This window comes from Mirounga angustirostris, unplaced genomic scaffold (genome assembly GCF_029215605.1).
Source record: "Mirounga angustirostris isolate CCGP_5_RB_7025 unplaced genomic scaffold, mMirAng1.0.hap1 SCAF_6, whole genome shotgun sequence".
In the NCBI taxonomy this organism is placed as follows: domain Eukaryota; kingdom Metazoa; phylum Chordata; class Mammalia; order Carnivora; family Phocidae; genus Mirounga; species Mirounga angustirostris.
Window position 1 is genome coordinate 153,719,821 of NW_026991714.1, and position 20,309 is coordinate 153,740,129.

The window sequence follows — 20,309 nt, forward strand, 5'->3', positions numbered from 1 at the left end:
CACACTGTGTCTACAATACCCACAACAACACAGATGTTTTTGTTTGTCTACATTAGAAATCCATGTAAATTACAGCTCCCTGGTTGACACGGATGTGTGAGTGTGTGCACCTCGTTTCCACGTGTCCACGGTCTGTCCAGCTGCTGAAGGACTGTGGCTCTTCCTTAAAGTGTTCAGCTCTTGCAGAACCCGTAGCCTTCAGGACACCCTGCGTGCCTTACACGGCTTGTCAATACCGCATTGGATGTCAGGAAGGAAGGTGTGCCGGGAGTGGGTTTGGAGGCATGGAGACATCAATCCACATGGACCATCACCCCATCACTGAAACCTTAAGATGGATTGTGTGTTTTAACACAGTAACGGATTTACATTTAGGCTCAGGAAAACCAAGTTGTAAATATATGTATCAAATCATATATTTGTTTACTGTATTTTAAAGAGCTTTATTGTAAATTTATGCAACAATGAATTAGGACTCGTTTTACCACGGCAATAGCCAGCCAGTATCCGTGTTCTCTGAAGCAGCTCCTTACTAACCACATTCTAAACATGTGATATTCTGTTCAGTGCTAAACAGTATTCACAGGCCTAAAATAGGTTTGTATGGTGGTCAACTACAAAATTTTGCACATATTTTTGTATTGTGATTCCTATGATACATACCAGAGGATTTTTACTCATTTGTAAATTATTGTACAGTTTTAATAAAAAATGTTTTAAATCTTAGAGGATCAAAGTTCCCTCTTCCCAAGGCATTAAAGTCTGGACATAGTGGCTATGCTAGCCACTTCTGATGCCGTGTTCCACACCAGAAAGGGAACTGGGTCTCCTGCGCACTGGGGAGGGGAGCCAGACGTGTTACCCGCAGCCTCATCCTGCCTCACAGGAAATCACCTGGAAGACAGGCTCTGAAATCACAGGTGCCTGGCAGCAGCTGGCTGAGGTCAGCCACCAGGCAGGCTCCTCCCATAGCTGTTTATCAAGTGAGAACCAGAAGAGAAAATTTAAGGTTAGGAAGTAAAAGAATTTCTGTCCATGAATAAGAACACTGGGCACCAGATTTCACTTGCACTGGACTTCACACAGGTAAGTAGAGGCTGTTTTCAACCACCTTGGGGGAGTGGAAGCCAGAGGTGGACCAGAGGTGGGAAAGTTGCTGATTTAGCTCTGCAGAAAAGCTCCTGCTGCACCAGCACACGTGTCCTCAAGGTGACCCTCATTGTCCGAACTTATATCTTGAAATGCCTGCTGCGTTAACAGGACAGAGGCTGGGATGTCTTTTCCTTAAAAGTCAGTCTCTACAGGGCTTGACAGACGGACAGCGTCGTCCTGTGACCCTGGGCGGGCTGAGTCCCTCTGCCCTGTCTCACCCCAAAGCCTTGAACTTGGCTTTAAGGGCAGTCAGGAGCAGCTCTCCTGGGTGTATCTTCCTGACCCTCTCCACTTGCCAAACGTTTCAGAGTCAGAGCTTCCTGGCCGGGCGTAGGACCCCCCACGGGGCCCAGAAATGTGGCTGGAGTTGCGACAGACAGTGATTTCTTCAGTCGTGCCCTGGCCCGCCCTGCCGGTTGAGCCGGAGGTGGGAACCCACGCACTTCGCTCGGACGGAACGCGCGCCCTCGGGCCAGCCCGGCGCGTTCAGCACTCCCTGCGCGGACAGCGCCAGCCCCTTGCCGGCTGGCTCGTGGTCCGGCAGGGGGGCGGGCAGGGGGGCGGGGAGAGCCAGGCCCGGGCCGCCGGGTCCACGCGCAGCGAGCACACCCGCCACAGGAGGCTGGGGGACCGGCGAGCCCTCGCCCGCTGTCGCCATGGCCGCACGCCAGCCACAGGAGCCCGCCGAACCTCTGCCCGCGGGCCTCGGGACGCTGGGCGCAGGCGGCCCCCGGGCTCGGCCCAAGCTCGGCGGCGTTTTCCGCTGCGTGGAGGACGCCTTTGAGAATAAGACGCTACAGCTGGACGCGTCGAGCGGCGGCCGTCGGAGCCTTCGGGCTAGAGAGCCTTACAGCGGGCCACGTGGCGACCCAGAGGGACCCGGCGAACCAGGCCGACATGGCCCGGAGGCTGCGGCAAGTCTGGGAGACCGCCCGGCTGAACCAGGGCCGCGGCCCCCAGCAGGTAGTAGCCGCAGGGCAGAGGCCGCCGGGGCGTGGGCCAGGGGCTGGTCCTCTTCCCAAATCCCCAGGCTCTGCGAGGGGGCCTGAGGGATCGGGAGGGGCCTCCCTCTCCCTGACCGAACGCCTCTGTGCCTGGGGCTAAGCTGTCCTGCGCAGCGCCTCAGCCCCAGCCCGCGCTTTCGGCCTCTTCTGCCTTGGTTTTGGTCCTCTGGTCCGTCAGGGGCGCTGGGTAGCTGTCTCTTCCTCTCGCTATCCCTTTCTATCTCTGTCTGTGTCTCCTCAACTCTTCCCCTTGTCCCCGAGCTCCGCGCGGCCTCCGGAGAGCAGCCTTGTGGACGTGTGTCCACCGCCGGGTCCCAGAGCCCGTACACCGCCCTGCGTTCCGATCCAGGCCCGGGCCATAGATGCTAAGGAGCGAGGCTTTGGCCAGAGGCACCTCCCGGAGGGAGTCCGGCTTCCGCAGCGCCTGGGCCTGGACTTGCGATTAGGTTCAGTCCCCGCGGCCTTGGGTGTTCGGGTCACCAGGGAGCTGGCGGTGGTCCGCGGGGCAGGGGCGAGGGCGGGCCTCGCAGGACTTTGCGGGACCTCTCCACCCTCCTTCCGGGGGTGCAAACTCCGCACACACAGCGGCCAGGACCTGTCGCAGCCCTCTCCCACTCCCCACGCAGCATGCGTCCGCGGGTCCGCGTGGGCCCTGGGGCACAGGGACCCGGGCCGTGGCCACCGCAGGGGCCGTGGGCCGCGCAGCTGGTAGGTCCTCAGCACGGCTGGGGCGGGGCTTGAACGCAAAGGAGCAGCGGCGGGCCGGGGGCGGGGCGGGCCCGGGGGCGGGGCTCGGAACCGGAGCCGTGCGCCCTGGCGTGCTCGCACTCGGACGCTCTGCGCCCCCACGTACGCTCCCGGGCTCTGCGCGCCTCCGCCCGGGACCCCAGCCCAGCTCCGCTTGAGCTAGGCGGCGCGGGCCGAGTGAGGCAACCGCGCCGGCCGGAGGAGCAGGATGTCCTTCCAGGGCAAGAAGAGCATCCCCCGGATCACGGTGAGCCCCGCACCCAGCCCCCCTTCACCCCACGCCCCCTGCCCACCGCCCCGGGTGGACTGTCCCGGCTCCGCTCCTAGCGCTCTGCCCTCCGGGTCTAGCCCCGGTGCGTGCTTCTGTCCCGCCGCTGGCGCTTCCCGCCGGGTTCCTTCCCGCGCCGCCGGCGGCCGGGTTTTCCGCGAGCGCCTCCCCGGACGCGTTTCCCGAGCCGGACGCACAGGTCCCAGGCCATGCCGCCTTCCCGGGACCTCCTCTGCGCCCGGGGAGGGCGCGGGGCCGGGAGAGGCCTGCTCCGCAAAGCGCAGAGGTGCCTCCCTCCCCGCGGTGGACGGGCGCCGAGGCGGGCGAACCTGGTCTCGGGGCTCTGCCCGGGGCTTGGCGGGCAGACGCGGCCTTTTGTTGGCACCGCCGGCCAGGCCTGGGGCGCGGATGCTGTTCCCCGCACGGCGCCGCTGGCTAGCTCCGGACCACGCGTCCGCCGTGCTGGGAGCTCTTTGTCCGAGACAAAGCGACTCAGCCCGGAGCCCCTGGAGGCCCGGACCCCTCTACTGAACCCGGGCTCGGAGACCGCAGGGGAGGCGAGCGCTCACTGGTCGCGGCTGAGCGGGCACTCTGGCAGCCCCAGACCTCGGAAGGAGAGACACCCTCCCCCCAACAACCACATGCACGGGTGCGGATGGTCAGACGGTCCATCCCGAGCTGCCGGGAAACAAAGCCGCCCCTTCCAGAAGCCAGGCGGAGGGAGGGAGGGAGGCGCCCCGGCGCCACCTGGACGGGGGCAGGGGGCGCCGGCGGGGCTAAGACCCGACTCTGGAGCTGACCTCAGCCGGAGGGTGGCGGGGTTGCCGGGTTCACTTCCTGAGAGATGCTCAGGGAAGAAAGACCCCCTCCATTCCCGTTCAGGAGGGGTTCCTGCCTCCAGATTGGCTCAGGGTCCAGATGATGCGGGAAGCCTGCCAAGCGGCAAGCACAGGTTTGGGTGCGGGTGGGACAGACACAAGGCATCTGGTTTAGGGGAACTTGCAGCCTGGTCGGATGAGCACAGCCCTGCATCTCAGCTGCACTTCCTTCTTGGTTCCAAACCCAGGACAGTTTCCAAAGTCTGAGCTCAGGTGCCTGACAGCGGAGGAGTGTAGAAGTGTAGTGACCACAGGTCTTTTCCTAACTGAGGGATAGTGGGGGACACGCAGATCTTCCTAACTGGGGGACAGTGGGGAACACGCAGACCACAAGTCTCTTCTGCCCAAAGCCCTCCCCTTCCTGGGTGTCCTTGAGTTTATCTGAGAATGAGTCGGTCCACTGGCGGCTGCCTTTGGCCTGTGGCAGTTTGTCAGCTGTTGTGTAGACAGACGGTGGGTGGTGGTTTTACTAGTGACTAGAATCCTGAGAACACGGTCCACATGGATATCAAGAAGAGCGGAGGATAATGCAGTAAGGCTCCCACGTAGTGGGCTGTGTGTTGCTTCAGCCGTCTCGTAGGTTCTTGCTAATCACACTGCACAGCTTGGCTCCCGTGGCATCAGGCTGATGGTGTGTGAAGAGCCCTGGCCTGGCCTCTGGGTGGACACTTGGAAGCCCCAGGCAAGGGGCCAGACCTCCTTGTGAGGTCCACATGCCTGGACAGGTCAGAGGGAGTGCTGAGGCTCAAACTGAGTGATAGAAAAAGGGCCGCAGAGCTGGGTTCCCATCCACAGCGTTCTGCACTCTGCGTCTCTGCTCATTTTCCATGTCTCTGCCCGTAATTCTCACCTGAGGTCAGACCATCACCCCTGACAACCGTGTAATGTTCCATGCATGACTCCACTTTCTACCCCTCTACGCTCCTCCACCATTTGGTGAGGTTCCTAGAAGTGGTTTATGGCTGCCGAGCCCTAGATCAACCCCCACCTGGTGCCACAGCTCCGTGCTGTGGTGGTGACCCACCAACAGCTGACCTCGCTTGCTGGCACTTTGGTCACCCATCTGGGATACCTCCAGGCAGCACCACGACCTGTGATCACCCCAATGTCTTCCTGGCCCTTCACCCCCATGGCCTCTCCATCCGCAGCTCCTGCCTGCCCGACTCCCAGCCTCTTGGACCCCATCTCTGCTTGGCCCCAGGGTTCTGGCCTGAGGCCCCCCATCTCACCTGCGCAGGCTCAGACGGCAGTAGGCTATGGCCCCGGTTCCATTCTCAAACAGCACATTCTACTTTTTACACAGAGCCAATGTGATCCACCAGACCGTGCTCAAACCCCCCCTTCAGGCCCCCCCAGTGGGGCCCACTGACACCCCAAGCCCAGCATGTCCCACCTGCATCAGGCTCTTGGTCCCCTCACCCCTCCCCTCAGAAGGTTCTGGCCCATTTCCTCTTGTGTCCGGTATCAACTCAAGCTTGTTCCTGCCTCAGGGCCTTTGCAGGGGCTGTCCCCTGGCCTGCAACACCGTCCTTGGCCACTTCATGTCCAGCTGGACACTCCAGTAGGCCCTTCTCTGTCCCTGAAGCAGCCCAGCCTCCTCTCCCATCACGCTGTGACATCAGCCTCTTTGTGTTCTTGGTCTGTCACAGTCTGCGATGGCCTTGTGTAATTTCTCATCCTTGTCTGTCTCCCTGTGCTGGGAGGCATTCCCCCCCCCGGGGTAGGGATCCTGCCTGCTGGGGCACTGCTCTAACCCCCACATTTGGCACCACGATAGGCCACACCATTCTGGTATGAACCGGAGCCCAGCTGCCATCCAGGAGCTGCCTCTGTGTGGGCTGACGAGGGGGGCCGACCCTCCAGGCCAGGGTGGGATCCTGTGACTTTGTCCCCCTCTGACCTCAGCCTGAGCTCTATGAATTAGGCGATAACTATTTAAATGTAATGCATTTCATTGCTACGCCTTCACCCACATTGGCCCCCATGGGGCGCTGTGCCTTTGGCGAGGCCACACTGCGGGCCCTGCCTGCCCTGTGGGTGTGGGACCTGCTCGGGGCCTGTGGGAGCCACCGCCGAGCCGCCCTGCCGCTGGTCACCTCCGCTCCATCCTTGGGGGGTGGAGGACAGCGCAGGCTTCTGTGTCCACCTCTGTGCGTACGCATCGTGCCCGAGGGGTTCGAGCATAATCCCAGGGTAAGAAGTTATAGGGACGATGCTGAGGAACTAGGTTTGGAGAAAACTTACCCATCTTCTGTTTGTTTCCGATAGAGCGACCGCCTTTTGATCAAAGGTGGGAAGATCGTCAATGATGACCAGTCCTTCTATGCTGATCTGTATGTGGAAGATGGTTTGATAAAGTGAGTTTCTGCCTCAGATATCTTCACAGAGCACATGTGTACACATTGATCACAGATTATCCACAAGTTTACTTTTGGGTGAATTCCACCTAAATTTCTTTTTTTTTTTTTTTTCCTTTTCCAAAACCCAGCTCAAGCCCAGGCCTTGAGTCACGAGAGATCTCGCCAGTTAGTGGCAAGGTCTCGGGAAGCAGGACATTCATTTGTGTTATCATAGCTTTAGGACGATTTGGGGCTCACAGCAGGTGCTCAATAAATACTTACCGCACCTGTTAGCTTCTCTGCTCGTTGTCTGCATGCGCTCCAGCCACCAGTCAGTAGAACAGCACGTGGAAGGCCAACGGACGTCACAAGGGCAGTCACACAGGCCCAGGTCCGATCCTCCGTGTGACCGTCTCGAACCCCTGGTGGGATGTCGTGCTCTCTCATGGTCTCCAGGGGCCTGGTCAGCGAAGTCTTGACTGTGCTGCCCTTTTCCTCCAGGGGCCCAAGCAGATGCTTCCCTGCCTCACCGTTTGTGTTCTGATCCAGGCTCTTGATAACCAGTGAAATCTGTGTTGCTTTCAGACAAATTGGAGAAAACCTCATTGTCCCTGGAGGCATCAAAACCATCGATGCGCATGGCCTGCTGGTCCTGCCAGGCGGCGTTGACGTCCACACGAGGCTGCAGATGCCTGTCCTGGGCATGACCCCTGCAGACGACTTCTGCCAGGGGACCAAGGCCGCCCTAGCGGGAGGGACCACCATGATCCGTGAGTGTCTCCTGGTGTGCGGGGCACCCATCCCACGCCTTGTTCTACTAGCCAAGCTTGTGTGTTGTGGGAAGAGCCTTAAAATGGGACATTTTTAGGGGTCTGTTTCCCTTTATTACCTTTCAATCTAGGAAATCCTTGCATACTCTTTTGTTTTCCCCGTTCGCATTGTGAGTCATCTTGCCTTGGCCAGCTCTGGAATGCTCCTGGGGTTTCCACGGGAGCAAATGGATGTGTGCCCAGGAATTTATTATTTCCTGGGAAGCTGGCAGCTGGCCAGGGACTAGGTTTTCAAAACCAAAATGCCTTGTGCACGCGGAGGGGGTCGTGTTGTCTAAAACAGATACATTTGCTCCTGAGCCCCGCACCTCTGAAGCTTGGTTTGCACGAAGTCCCTGCCTGTGTCAAGAAGGAGGCTGTGTTTTTAGGAAAAGAATGGCAGAGATGCTCGCCCTCTGTTTAGTGCTGGCCCTGTGCTGGGCGGCAGCTCATATGCCGTGGGAGCTCGGCAGGCAAGCCCCACCTAGCAGCTTGCAAGGTGCATGGGCTTGCCTGTGGTGGACTTGACGGTGGTAAGCGCAGAGCCAGGACGGGACCCAGCCCCTGCTCTGGTGGCCTTGAATGCCGTCAGCTCCGCGGTGTGAGTGCAGGCGTCTCTGCTGTGGTTAACCCCTGGCCTCTCACGCCTAGTTGAACGCTGGCTGCACCGTGTTCGGGCTCTTTGGCTGCAGGTAACTCAGCTAACTTTTAGAAGTCACACTCTGCTAACCTGAGCAGAAGGAGGAGGAAGACCCTCCCTAGAAGGCTGTGAGGGTGGGCTGCGCTCACGAGGTGCTCTGCTGTGCATGGTGCACGGTGCCTTCTGTCACTGCTGCCTCCAGACCCTGGGCTACTTCGCAAGTGGTATTTAGCCATTACTCAACCACCAGGCAAAAAAAAAAGCCAACAATGATCCATTTTTTAGTTTGACTAAGGAGACTGGCCATTTTTGGCTACAGCTCATGTTCGTCACTGGTGGCCAAGGCTGGCCAGGACACCTTCGTGGTTGTCACCTGCTCGTGCCCATGCCGAGGCATCAGACAAGCCGTGGGGTGTCCCCGTGAGGATGGACAGATGCTGCAGGTGCAAGGCTGGCCTCTGCCGAGCCGTGTGTCTTCCTCAGCCTGCCAGGCCCAGGCTGGAGCTGCCGAGGGACCGCGGGGTGGGGTGGCATACACTCCCACGGGGCCCTGGGCATGAGATCTGAGCGGTGGGAAGCAGGGGGGCCTCCATGAGGGGTGCACTGGAGGAAGGCACAGCGTGGGCCAGTAACCCTTGGGTGGGTGTGCCTTCTTGTTGGCCACCCCTCCTCTGAGCTCTTTCCCTGTGCCCAGGAGAGGCCGTGAGCAGTGTTTGGACCTTGGACCTGAGGCTGGGTGGGGGGAGTGACAGCGCAGCAGCCATGCACCCCTGGTCTCCCCAGGTGTGGGGGGGCGCTGTTGGAGGTGCGTGTAGTCCGTGAGGCACAAGCGAGGGAGACCAGCCCTGGAAACCAGCCCCATGCCACCGCTCCGGGCAGGCTGCCCAGCTTCAGCACCATGGACGGCGCCCGCACCTGCCCCGCCCCACCCTGCCCTCCTCGGGCCCTCCAGGTGCGCCTCCCTCCGGTAGACACCTGTGTGGGAGGTTAAGACACCCTAACTGCCACCGGTGCTCCTTGGGGTGAATGTGTCCATCAGGGACTAGGGGGGCTCGAATCCGGCCCCTCTTCCTCTGCTCAGAGAAAGGCTGGGGGATGTGGGGCCGATGGGCATGTTCATGGTGGCAGCAGCCCCGCGTAAGGGGCCTGCGGCCTCTCCACTGCTCCCCAGGTGCACTTTCTGATCTCTCGGGAACGTGAAACCCGTCTCCCCTGGAGGCCAGGGTGGTTCCCAGTAACCGGAGTGGGGGCTCAGCTGACCGCAGTGCCCCCCACAGTGGACCATGTGTTCCCCGACATGGGCGTGAGCCTCCTGGTGGCCTATGAGCAGTGGCGGGAGCGCGCGGACAGTGGGGCCTGCTGTGACTACTCCCTGCACGTGGACATCCCCCGTTGGCACGAGAGCATCCGGGAGGAGCTGGAGGCCCTGGTCAAGGACAAAGGTAAGGGCATCTCCCGAGGCTGGCCTGGGGGCCTGGGCTTCCCTAGCCTTGGCTGGGAAGGGGCGCTTCCCTGGGGCCCCTGGCCAGGCTGGACTCTGCATCCGTCTGCCCCGGGGTGGGGGAGGTGTTTGGGAGTTGGGGAGAAGTTGGACATACTGAAGGTCTGTTCTACTTCCAGAGGATCCAGACGAGGAGGTCATCCACCTCTGCATCTGAGGGATGTGTCCTCTAGTTGCCCTTAGCTGTCCCAGTCCCCTTGTCTCCTGCCCCGGGTGAAGGACGAGGGCTGCACATCTTCCTAGACCTTGAAGGTCTTTTTAGGAGCAGAATGCTTTCAAACCCACAGTTCTCTATGCTGCCTGTGTTGCAACAACCAGTCGGGAAACAAGGCTTAAGCTCTTTTAATCAAAAGTCCTAAAGCTGAAACCGCATTAGAGTCTCAAGGCGGAGCTGATGTGTTAGTTCGGACCAGGCGCCCGTGGGAGGAGATCCGGGAGCAGTGGAGGCTCCTGGGCATCCGACCGACAACAGCCGAGCGTCTGACCCCTCTTGCCTCTCCTCCAGGTGTGAACTCCTTCCTGGTCTTCACAGCGTACAAGGACAGGTGCCAATGCACAGACAGCCAGGTGAGGGCAGGTGTTGAGAGGAGGGCACAGCAGGTGTTTCAGGCTGCCAGCAGGATGGACGCAGCCCCACACACCTCGTGTGCCCTCTTCCCAGATGTATGAGATCTTCAGCATCATCCGGGACCTGGGTGCCCTGGCGCAAGTGCACGCAGAGAACGGGGACATCGTGGAGGAGGTCAGGGTCTGGGTCCGGGTCCAGGTCAGGGTCTGGGTGCAGGTCCGGGTCTGGGCCCGGGTCAGGGTCCGGGTCCGGGTCCAGGTCAGGGTCTGGGTGCAGGTCCGGGTCCGGGCCCGGGTCCAGGTCAGGTTCCGGGCGGGCTGCCTGCAGGGTGGGCGGGGGTCGGTGAGGGGCAGGGGTGGCTCCTAGACACGCAGAAGTGAGCTCTTCATCCCACAGAGCCCGGGGTGGGGAATAGTGAATATATTCTGGTGAGTAGGTTGCCCAGAATCAGAAGGCAAGCCAGCAGGAGCCTGGGGGGGCTTTTGGCCGTAGCAGATTTTTCATGATCATCACGCTTATCAGAAGTTCCCCAGAACCAAAATGTTGCTTTTGGGGGGCTGATATGGGGTTTCCCAGTGCCTTCTGCCCCTGTGGATGGAGGCCTCCCAAGCTGGACCTGTGTTCCTTCCGACCACTGAGCACATGTGCTGGTCCCGTGCCTGCCTCTTGGGCCCTGGGCTGTGGGGTAGGCACCCCCAGGTGCAGGTGCTGCGGGGTACCTGGGAGGTTTGGGGGCTCCTCACAGGGCCACACATAGCAGCACACCTCCCTGGCATTCCAGACCCACAGAGAAGCTTCCTGGCGGGTCAGGCTCAGCCCCATCCCAAGCTCGAAGGTGGTGACACCTGGGGAGGGCCACGTGGGGTTCCCAGGTAACTTGTCCACCCGCCCCGCCATGAGGGCATCGAGTGCTTCACGTGCCTCTCTGGTCCAAGGCCAGGCCCGGCGGCATGGTTAGGAGAATGTGGTGGGTCCAGCTCAGTACACAGGTGGGTGGGCAGAGCGTGCCTGGGAGACACCCCACCAATGCTGGGGAGTCTGGTTATTGGGTCCATGGCATTCTGCTTCTCCCGCATTCTTCACAGTGAAGCTTGGCATCCACATCTTCATTTATGCAAGAGGCCACTGAGGTACAGATCTTCAAGGGCAAGCTGGGGGAAGATGCAGTCTGTCCACCCCAACTGCAGAGCCCCCAGCACACCCCTGGGCGTGTCCTCACTGGTGGAACCCAGTATGGCCGGCAGGGTGCCCTCACCAAGCCCTGTACCTCATCTGTAATTTAGGGATCTGGGGTCACCCACCCTCTTCCTCCATTCTGAGTTCTCTGCAGTTGGTGATTCTGGGGGACCTGGTGGCCCAGAGCTCAGTTTAGGGGTGCAGGGCTCACGTGAGAGTCAGGGGGCAGGGCTAATCTCCGGGTCAGGGCTAACATGAGAGATTGGGGATCAGGGCTCACATGAGATGTGGAGGGCAGGGCTCATCTCAGGAGCAGAGCTCACGTGAGAGATGGGGGGTAGGGCTCATCTTGGGGGCGAGGCTCATGTGAGATGTCGGGGGCAGGGCTTATCTCAGGGGCAGGGCCTCTTGGGCATCACACCCAGACTGGGGCTCTGCAGGGCTCTGGCTGCACCTGGGCTGGAGTGTGTTGTCCTGTTGGTTTATTTAGGAGCAGAAGCGGTTGCTGGAGCTCGGCATTACCGGCCCTGAGGGCCACGTGCTCAGCCGCCCCGAGGAGGTAGGAGTTTGCCTGCTGAGAGCCACCCCAACCCTGACTGCACCCCAGACTGCCTCTGCACAGGGGCAGACCCTGACCCCATGGTGGGGCAGGGCTGTGATGCGCTTGTCCCCCTCTGGGAGGGGTGAATCAACGGGCCCTCCCCCCCACTGGGCTCATGTCCCCCCATGACCACTGGTGGCCCAAGGCCTCTACCGAAGACCAAGAAGGCGGTGAGGACGGGCTCTGGGTACTGCTTGGGTCAACCCAGATCCTGGGCACTGAGCCACAGGCGGGGTCCTCAGTCATGCACGGTGCCCCCTCTGGGCCCAGGATCCAGGGGTGATGGTCAGGAGGAGGCCCAGGGCCCTGGCCCGCCTGAGCGACCCCCGTCCCCAGGTGGAGGCCGAGGCTGTGTACCGCGCTGTCACCGTAGCCAAGCAGGCCAACTGCCCCCTGTACGTCACCAAAGTGATGAGCAAGGGTGCGGCCGACGTGGTCGCCCAAGCCAAGCGCAGGGGTGAGTGCCAGGCCCTGGCCCCGCACGCTTGTGGGGGGAGCTCCTGGGGGTCAGGGGTCACGTCTCAGGACCGGGCGCTCGGCTGGCTACCCTGGGGCTCGGAGCAGACAGGCCCGAGAAGCAGGGGCTGCCCTGCCTGGCCTGGTGGGGGGTCCCGGGTCTGTGGCCCGTGGGGGAGGCAGGCCCTCTACAGGCGGGGCCCAGTCTCCTGTCTCGTCCGGGTCGCAGCTGCTCACCTGTGGGCCCTGTTTGCCCGGAAGTGACAGAACTGGGCACATGTGCACGTGTCTCCTGCACGCACACGTGTGCTGTGTCTGTGTGAGTGTGGCGTGTGCGTGGGGGACGCAGAGCCCGATTCCATGTGTGATGGAACTTGGCCCCCCTGGGAGCCCCACGTCACTGTTCGCTGGGTCAGGGTCTGCCCGTAGAGCACCCCGCAGCTGGAGGAGGCAGGGGGTACAGAGAAGAACTGGGGTCCACGGGGACAGGCCTCGGACAGGCAGGGGCGGGCAGAGCGGACCGTGTCTCCCCGCAGCCGTCGCCCGGCTGCTTCCCCGGCAGGCGGTGTGGGGGAGCGGGTCCGGAGGGGCCCCCCGCGTGGGAAGCTGTCCAGCGTTGGGAAATTGAGGGACAGTTGGGGGTTATCACCAGCACAGCGCCAGGCTCCCCACTCTGCCTGGGTCCTGGGGGGCATGCAGGCCGGCTGGGGCCCCTCTCACGGGTCTCACTGCAGGGGTGGTCGTGTTCGGGGAACCCATCACTGCCAGTCTGGGGACCGATGGCTCACACTATTGGAGCAAGAACTGGGCAAAGGCCGCGGCCTTCGTCACATCGCCCCCCATCAACCCGGACCCCAGCACTGCAGACCACCTCACCTCCCTGTTGTCCAGGTAGGGACCCGCTCCAGGGTGCCCCCGCTGTGGCCCGTGAGCTCCACACCCCCCCGCCCCCTGTCGCCTCAATCTGCCAGCAGCTCCGACTTCTGCACAAACACTGGCCCAGGACGTCCCAGGCCGAGGCCCCACACTCATCTGCCCCGGCCCTCCTGTGCCCTACCCAGGGGTGGCAGCTCTGCCCAGCTCTCCCGGACACCCTCCAGCACCTGTGGGCTGTGCTGGCCGGGGAGGGGGACAGAGCCGACGGCGGCCTTTGCTGGCAAATCAGGCCACCGTGGACTCCCCCGACCCCGACTTTTCTCAGTGGGGACCTCCAGGTGACCGGCAGCGCCCACTGTACCTTCACCACTGCCCAGAAGGCCGTCGGCAAAGACAACTTCACACTCATCCCCGAGGGCACAAACGGCATCGAGGAGCGCATGTCTGTGGTCTGGGAGAAATGTGTGGTGAGTAGAGTGGGGGCCGCAGGCCATGCTCCACGCAGGTTGTCGGAAAGGGAGGCCACTGACCACTAAGCACTCCCTGTGCAGGGAGTGTGGGCTCCCTGGGGTGTTGCCGCCCCCAGGCCTGCCATCCAGGACTCCCGGACAAGCGGTTCTGGTCCCCCTGGAGGAGACCCCCGGCACTGTGAGGCAGCCAGGCCCTCCCCCAGATTCATGTCACCTGCAGAAAGCATCTGGGAGAGTGGGGTTCCTGTCTCCTGTGGAATTACACTCTGCGCTGCTAGTCTCCCCAGAATGGTTGAGATTTCCTCAGACTGCCTGTACCCCCAAACTCCAGCCCTGACCCCAGGCCTCTCTCACCGCCCTGCTTCCCTAGGCCACCTGGCCACCTGGTGGGGAGGGGCTGTCCTGTCCTTCAGGGGACACAGACATCGTCAGAACCTCACATTGACTGACATGCAGCGAGCACCGTGTTCGTGCGCAGCCTGAGAGGGACCTGGGAGTTCGCAGGTGGCGGCACCCTGGGCGCACGATCCTGACGCCGCTCGCTGCCTGGGGGACGGGTGCCCCCGTCCACACACAAGCCTGGAGCCTAGGACCCCCACCCCCCACCCCAACTTGGCTGTCTTGCTTCCCAGGCCTCAGGGAAGATGGATGAGAACGAGTATGTGGCTGTGACCAGTACAAACGCAGCCAAAATCTTCAACGTGTATCCAAGGAAGGGGCGAGTGGCTGTGGGCTCCGATGCTGACCTGGTTATTTGGAACCCCAGGGCCACAAAAATCATTTCTGCCAAGAGCCACAACCTGGTAAGAGAAGCCTGGTCCCTAGGTCAGGGTCCGGGTCAGTGTCAGGGTCCAGGTGCAGGTCCGGGTCAGGGTCAGGGCCCAGGTCGGGGCCCGGGTCCAGGTCAGGGTCTGGGTGCAGGTCCGGGTCAGGGTCCGGGTCCGGGTCCAGGTCAGGTTCTGGGTGCAGGTCCGGGTCCGGGCCCGGGTCCAGGTCAGGGTCTGGGTGCAGGTCCGGGTCCAGGCCCGGGTCCGGGTCCAGGTCAGGGTCTGGGTGCAGGTCCGGGTCCAGGCCCGGGTCAGGGCCCGGGCCCGGGTCCAAGTCAGGTTCTGGGTGCAGGTCCGGGTCCGGGCCCGGGTCCAGGTCAGGGTCTGGGTCAGGGACTAGGTCAGGGTCTCGGCCCAGGTCCAGGTCAGGGTGCGGGTCCAGGTCAGGGTCAGGGTCCGGGTCCGGGTCCGGGTCAGCGTCAGGGTCTGGGTCCGGGTCCAGGTCAGGATCCAGGTCAGTGTCAGGGACCAGGTCCGGGTCCGGGTCCAGGTCCAGGTCTGGGTCCCGGTCAGGGACTAGGTCAGGGTCTCGGCCCGGGTCCAGGTCCGGGTCCAGGTCCAGGTCAGGGTCTGGGGGCGGGTCCGGGCCCGGGTCCAGGTCAGGGTCTGGGTGCAGGTCCGGGTCCGGGCCCGGGTCCGGGTCCAGGTCAGGGTCTGGGTGCAGGTCCGGGTCCAGGCCCGGGTCAGGGCCCGGGCCCGGGTCCAGGTCAGGTTCTGGGTGCAGGTCCGGGTCCGGACCCGGGTCCAGGTCAGGGTCTGGGTCAGGGACTAGGTCAGGGTCTCGGCCCGGGTCCAGGTCAGGGTGCAGGTCCAGGTCAGGGTCAGGGTCCGGGTCCGGGTCCGGGTCAGCGTCAGGGTCTGGGTCCGGGTCCAGGTCAGGATCCAGGTCAGTGTCAGGGACCAGGTCCGGGTCCGGGTCCAGGTCCAGGTCTGGGTCCCGGTCAGGGACTAGGTCAGGGTCTCGGCCCGGGTCCAGGTCCGGGTCCGGGTCCGGGTCCGGGTCTGGGGGCAGGTCCGGGTCCGGGCCCGGGCCCGGGTCCGGGTCTGGGGGCAGGTCCGGGTCCGGGCCCGGGCCCGGGTCCGGGTCTGGGGGCAGGTCCGGGTCCGGGCCCGGGCCCGGGTCCGGGTCTGGGGGCAGGTCCGGGTCCGGGCCCGGGCCCGGGTCCGGGTCTGGGGGCAGGTCCGGGTCCGGGCCCGGGCCCGGGTCCGGGTCTGGGGGCAGGTCCGGGTCCGGGCCCGGGCCCGGGTCCGGGTCTGGGGGCAGGTCCGGGTCCGGGCCCGGGCCCGGGTCAGGGTCTGGGGGCAGGTCCGGGTCCGGGCCCGGGCCCGGGTCAGGGTCTGGGGGCAGGTCCGGGTCCGGGCCCGGGCCCGGGTCAGGGTCTGGGTGCAGGTCCGGGTCCGGGCCCGGGCCCGGGTCAGGGTCTGGGTGCAGGTCCGGGTCCGGGCCCGGGTCCGGGTCAGGGTCTGGGTGCAGGTCCGGGTCCGGGTCAGGGTCTGGGTGCAGGTCCGGGTCCGGGCCCGGGTCCGGGTCAGGGTCTGGGTGCAGGTCCGGGTCAGGGTCTGGGTGCAGGTCCGGGTCCGGGTCCGGGCCCGGGTCCGGGTCAGGGTCTGGGTGCAGGTCCGGGTCCGGGTCCGGGCCCGGGTCCAGGTCAGGGTCTGGGTGCAGGTCCGGGTCCCGCCCGGGTCCAGGTCAGGGTCTGGGGGCAGGTCCGGGTCCCGCCCGGGTCCAGGTCAGGTTCCGGGCCAGGGCCGGGCCGGGCAGCCCTCAGGATGAGCACCCGCCCCTGCCCCACCTGCCCAGTTCCTCCTCAACCCCGGCCCTGCCGAGGTGACGGTTCTTGTCGGGGGTCCTCAAGCGGGCGCACGGCCTCCGAGGATGCGGTCGGCCCGCAGTGCGCTGAGGGGAACCGGGGCCGCAGCGCTGGGTGCCGGACGCTCCCCCCTGTCTCCCCAGAACGTGGAGTACAACATTTTCGAAGGCGTCGAGTGCCGAGGCGCCCCCACGGTGGTCGTAAGTCAGGGCAGGGTTGTGCTGGAGGACGGGAACCTGTGCGCCACCCCCGGGGCTGGCCGCTTCATCCCCCGGAAGACGTTCCCCGACTTCGTCTATAAGCGGATAAAGGCGCGCAACCGGGTAAGGCCCCGGCGGGGCGGGCGGGCGCTTAGTAGCCGCTGTGTTACAAACATCAGTGGGCGCCGATAGGCTGCGGCGGAGGCAGCCCGGCTCCCCGTGCGCGTCCCCGTGCGCGTCCCCGTGCGCGTCCCCGTGAACACTCACGCAGGGACACGCAGTTTCCCCAACAGCTTTCGCGAGCTTGGAAGCTGTGAGTCCTCTTCCCTCTGCTGGGCTACGCACTGCGTCGTCGGGTGCCCCAGGCGTGCGTCTGCCTAGACCCCCCCCCCCCGGCACGTGTCCGTGGCTCACGCACGCGCACGCACAGCACACGTTGGTGGCTCACGCACGCGCACACACAGCACGCACTGCTGGCGCACGCACAGCGCGTGGATGGCGCACGCACAGCACGCGTTGGGGACGCACGCATGCACACACGCACACGCACAGCACGCGTGGGTGGCTCACGCACGCGCTCGCACAGCACGCACTGCTGGCGCACGCACAGCGCGCGTTGGGGACGCACGCATGCGCACACGCACAGCACGCGTGGGTGGCTCGCGCACGCGCACGCACAGCACGTATTGGTGGCTCGCGCACGCACTGCACGCACTGCTGGCGCACGCACAGCACGCGTGGGTGGTGCACGCACAGCGCACGTTGGTGGCTCACGCATGCGCACGCACAGCACGTATTGGTGGCTTGCGCACGCGCACATACGCACGCACGGTACGCACAGGGCTGCTTTACGCAGTTTCGTAGAAGGATGGCGTCTGAATCCGGAGCAGGGCGGGCCGGGTCAGGGGTCTAACGCGCAGACACACGGGGGTCTCAGGTGCTGAGGGCCGCGCAGCTGCTCCCCGGGAGGGACGTTGAGAAGGCGGCCCCGCCGGCCCAGGTGCGGCGTCCCGGCCGGCCCAGGTGCGGCGTCCCGGCCGGAAGGCCCGGCATCCCCAGCCCTCCCGCTCGGTGGGGTGGGGGGCCCGGGGCACCACGTACCACCGGCGCACGGAGGGGTGGAGGGCTCCCGGGCCCTCGCCCAGGGTGATCGGGGGAGTGTGGACGCAGACCCAAACCCTTGGGACTCGAAGCCCCACACTTGCCGCTCGGTGGTGCGCCGCCACCCCGTGGTGACCGCCCCGGGGCTGGCCACCGTCCTGAGTCGAGACACGAATCCCAAGGGAGGCGCCCACGGGAAACACGAGCACACGGGGCGGCTTTGCTTCGGTTCGCGGCCCGTTCGTCTGTCGTGGGGGCTGCAGGGAAAGGTCTCTGGCCTTGGGGCCACTTTCAGGGAGACCCAGGGCCGCCTCCGGGCTGGAGTGGGGGCTCTTCTGGGGCCACAGAACCGTGGGTCCTGAGGAGGCAGGGGCTGTCGCGGCTGGGTTTCCGTTCCCAGAAGAGGCCACCTGCTCAGGGCTGCCCGTCTGAGTGGTGTCCTCCAGCCAGGGCACTGCCGCCCAGCCTCGGGGGCAGGAGGAGCTGTGTGCACGTGTGTGGGCACGGGGACGTGTGCGTGCAAGTGTGCAGGTGGACGCGGGGAGCCCTGGGCTCTGGAGCCCGACCGAGGGGGGCCCGTGGGGCGGAGCACGCTCAGCCCCCCTCACGCCCAGGCCCCTCGGCCCTGCAGCTGGCGGAGATCCACGGCGTGCCCCGAGGCCTCTACGATGGGCCCGTCCATGAGGTGATGGTGCCTGCCAAGCCGGGGGGCAGTGCCCAGGCCCGTGCGTCCTGCCCAGGGAAGATCTCGGTCCCACCCGTGCGCAACCTGCATCGGTCGGGGTTCAGCCTGTCTGGTGAGTGGAGCGGGGCGGGGGGCGCTTTGCGGGGGCATCCGCAGGGGCAGGAGGGCCCCTGGGGTCACAGGTACCAGGGCTCAGCCTGTCGGGGGGCGAGCACAGCAAGGCTGCGGACTCCATCCACAGCCACCCGCAGACTGGGCAGGGTGGGGACTGGGGGCAGAACATGCTTCCGCCTGCCCTCCCGGGACCCAGGCCCGGGGTGTGGACCCGTGGGGAAATCCTGTCCTGCCCCGGCGTCCACCCGAGTGGCCGCAGTGACCCCCACCTTGCACCAGCCATGCTGAGGAGAGGGCTGTCACTCTGAGCCTAGGGGTGAGCGTGGGATGCCTCTGTGGGAACCCGAGTGCCACGCGGGGTCCAGCCCCTCCAGTCTCAGAGTTGCATGTGAGGCACATAAGGAAGGGGTCGATGAGCCCATGGGGACCTATGGGGATGCTTTGGAGGGCTCAGGTGGCCCGGTGTGCCGGCCGCTGCTTGGGCCTGTGGTCGGGGTCCTGGCACGCTGTGTTCCTGCAGGTTCCTGCAGCGGCCCTGGGCCCCAGGTCCTCCCTGCAAACCAGAGCCAGACCCTCCCTCTTCCTGCCCCCGATGTCCTGGCCTGACCGCCCTCTTGGGTGACAGTCCCTGCTCGCTCCCTGGACACACAGGGCCTGGCCAGTTCCCCCTGGAAAGCCAGGGACGTCTTAAAAGCCAGGGCAGCCTTCTCCGGCCACGGGGCTGAGACCCACGGGCAGGATGAGCAGGCCTGGCCCCCGGCCGCACTTCCTGGGCACCCCTGCCTCAAAGTGGGAGCATCGGCGGGTCGCCTCCTCCCTGCACCAGGCTGTCCGCGGTGTGGGTGCATGGGGACGCGGCAGCCACCGCCGTGGTCACAGCTGCAGCCAGTGCGGCCGCGCCCCTGCCCTCACACCCGCCTTTTCTGCAGGGTCTCAGGCTGACGACCACATTGCCCGACGAACGGCTCAGAAGATCATGGCCCCCCCCGGCGGACGTTCCAACATCACCTCGCTGTCCTAGGCGTCCCCTTGGGGCCGTCCCACAGGGCAGCAGCTGGTGGGGGCCGCTCACCTCACTTAGCTCTCCCTTTGTTGAATTTACCTGAAAGGTGCTTGGCCTCACCTTCCCCCCGAAACTCCCCTTTTGGGGTCCCAGGTCTTGTAGGAGGAGCCCGTGCAAGGAGAGGAGGGTTTCACTGCCAGGTTGAGGAGGCTGGAGGTGGTGGCCCTGAAGGACGGCCAGATGCTGCACGAAGGCAGGGCTGCCACCCCGGCCAGGCCCACCACAACCCCCGGGCCCTCACAGATGCACAGATAGCGGACCAGGCTGCAGGTTCAGGGTGCTTGCTCCCTTCTCCCTGTTGTGGATCACTGCCCTGCAAAACCCCGGGCCTCCCGCCGGCTCCTCTCCCTGTCCGCTTGGCGTGGGGGGAGCACCCACGAGGCTTCAGGGACCCATCGGGAACTTAGCGAAGGGCGGCCTTGTTTGTACACGTTGCCAAGGACCAAACTTGGCCCGCGTAGTTGCCTGTCTCCAGGGGAGTCTTAGGATCCTTTAGCTGAGATGCTGTCCTTTTACTACTAAGTGTGCATTGCAGTAGTTGGTTAGAGCAGTGGTTTTGTGCGTTGGGGACAACTGTAGCCGGCAAGCTGCATGCCCCCCGCAGCCCCGACGGCGGCCTGCGCCCCAGGCCCCCGGGAATCGCGTCAATTAAAGGCGTCCAGATGAGAAGCTGCTGGTGTGTGGCCCTGACTTCATTTTCCCACCAGCGGCTTATGCGTGGGGCCCTCAGGGACATTCCTGCTGGCTGCACGGCTGACCACCCCCGGGGACAGCTCTGCTCCACCTCTGGGCAGGGAAGGGGCAGGGCTGGTGCTTCATCTCAAGGAAGGGGGCCTGGGAACCGTGCCTGAATCCAGGCCTGCTGGCCAGACGCAGCCAGACAGAGGGATGCTGGCGTGACCCACGGCCAGGCGCTCCGAGAGAGAGGGTTGGGCTGGAGGACCTGCACCCACATTCCGACCAGATGGGCCAGGAGGGTGTGGCCCTGGCCTGAGGCCTGTGCCTGCACCCCCCAGGGTTCTG

The 20,309-nt window shown here is 64.3% G+C and overlaps 2 protein-coding genes across 3 annotated transcripts; both read left to right on the plus strand.

Moving 5' to 3' along the window:
• Window positions 1–1,246: 1,246 nt before the first annotated feature.
• DPYSL4 (dihydropyrimidinase like 4) lies at window positions 1,247–19,955 on the plus strand. Of its 2 annotated transcripts, none has more exons than XM_045879101.3 (14): window positions 1,247–3,150; window positions 6,318–6,406; window positions 6,974–7,158; window positions 9,115–9,279; window positions 9,844–9,905; window positions 10,000–10,080; window positions 11,573–11,641; window positions 12,020–12,140; window positions 12,874–13,030; window positions 13,341–13,482; window positions 14,118–14,288; window positions 16,267–16,446; window positions 18,056–18,221; window positions 19,153–19,955. In XM_045879101.3, the coding sequence occupies exons 1-14, from the start codon at window positions 3,112–3,114 to the stop codon at window positions 19,242–19,244; spliced, it is 1,719 nt and encodes a 572-aa protein (XP_045735057.2). In that variant the 5' UTR covers window positions 1,247–3,111; the 3' UTR covers window positions 19,245–19,955. The 2 variants fall into 2 exon arrangements, with proteins under 2 accessions (XP_045735057.2, XP_045735056.2); XM_045879100.3 differs by having other exon boundaries at window positions 1,247–2,115.
• Window positions 14,294–16,144, plus strand: LOC135364673 (uncharacterized; the record flags this gene model as incomplete). The annotated part of the gene is made up of 3 exons (XM_064593560.1): window positions 14,294–15,366; window positions 15,606–15,960; window positions 16,043–16,144. Coding segments are annotated over 3 exons (1,530 nt in total), but the record flags the coding sequence as incomplete, so codon positions are not given.
• Window positions 19,956–20,309: the final 354 nt, after the last annotated feature.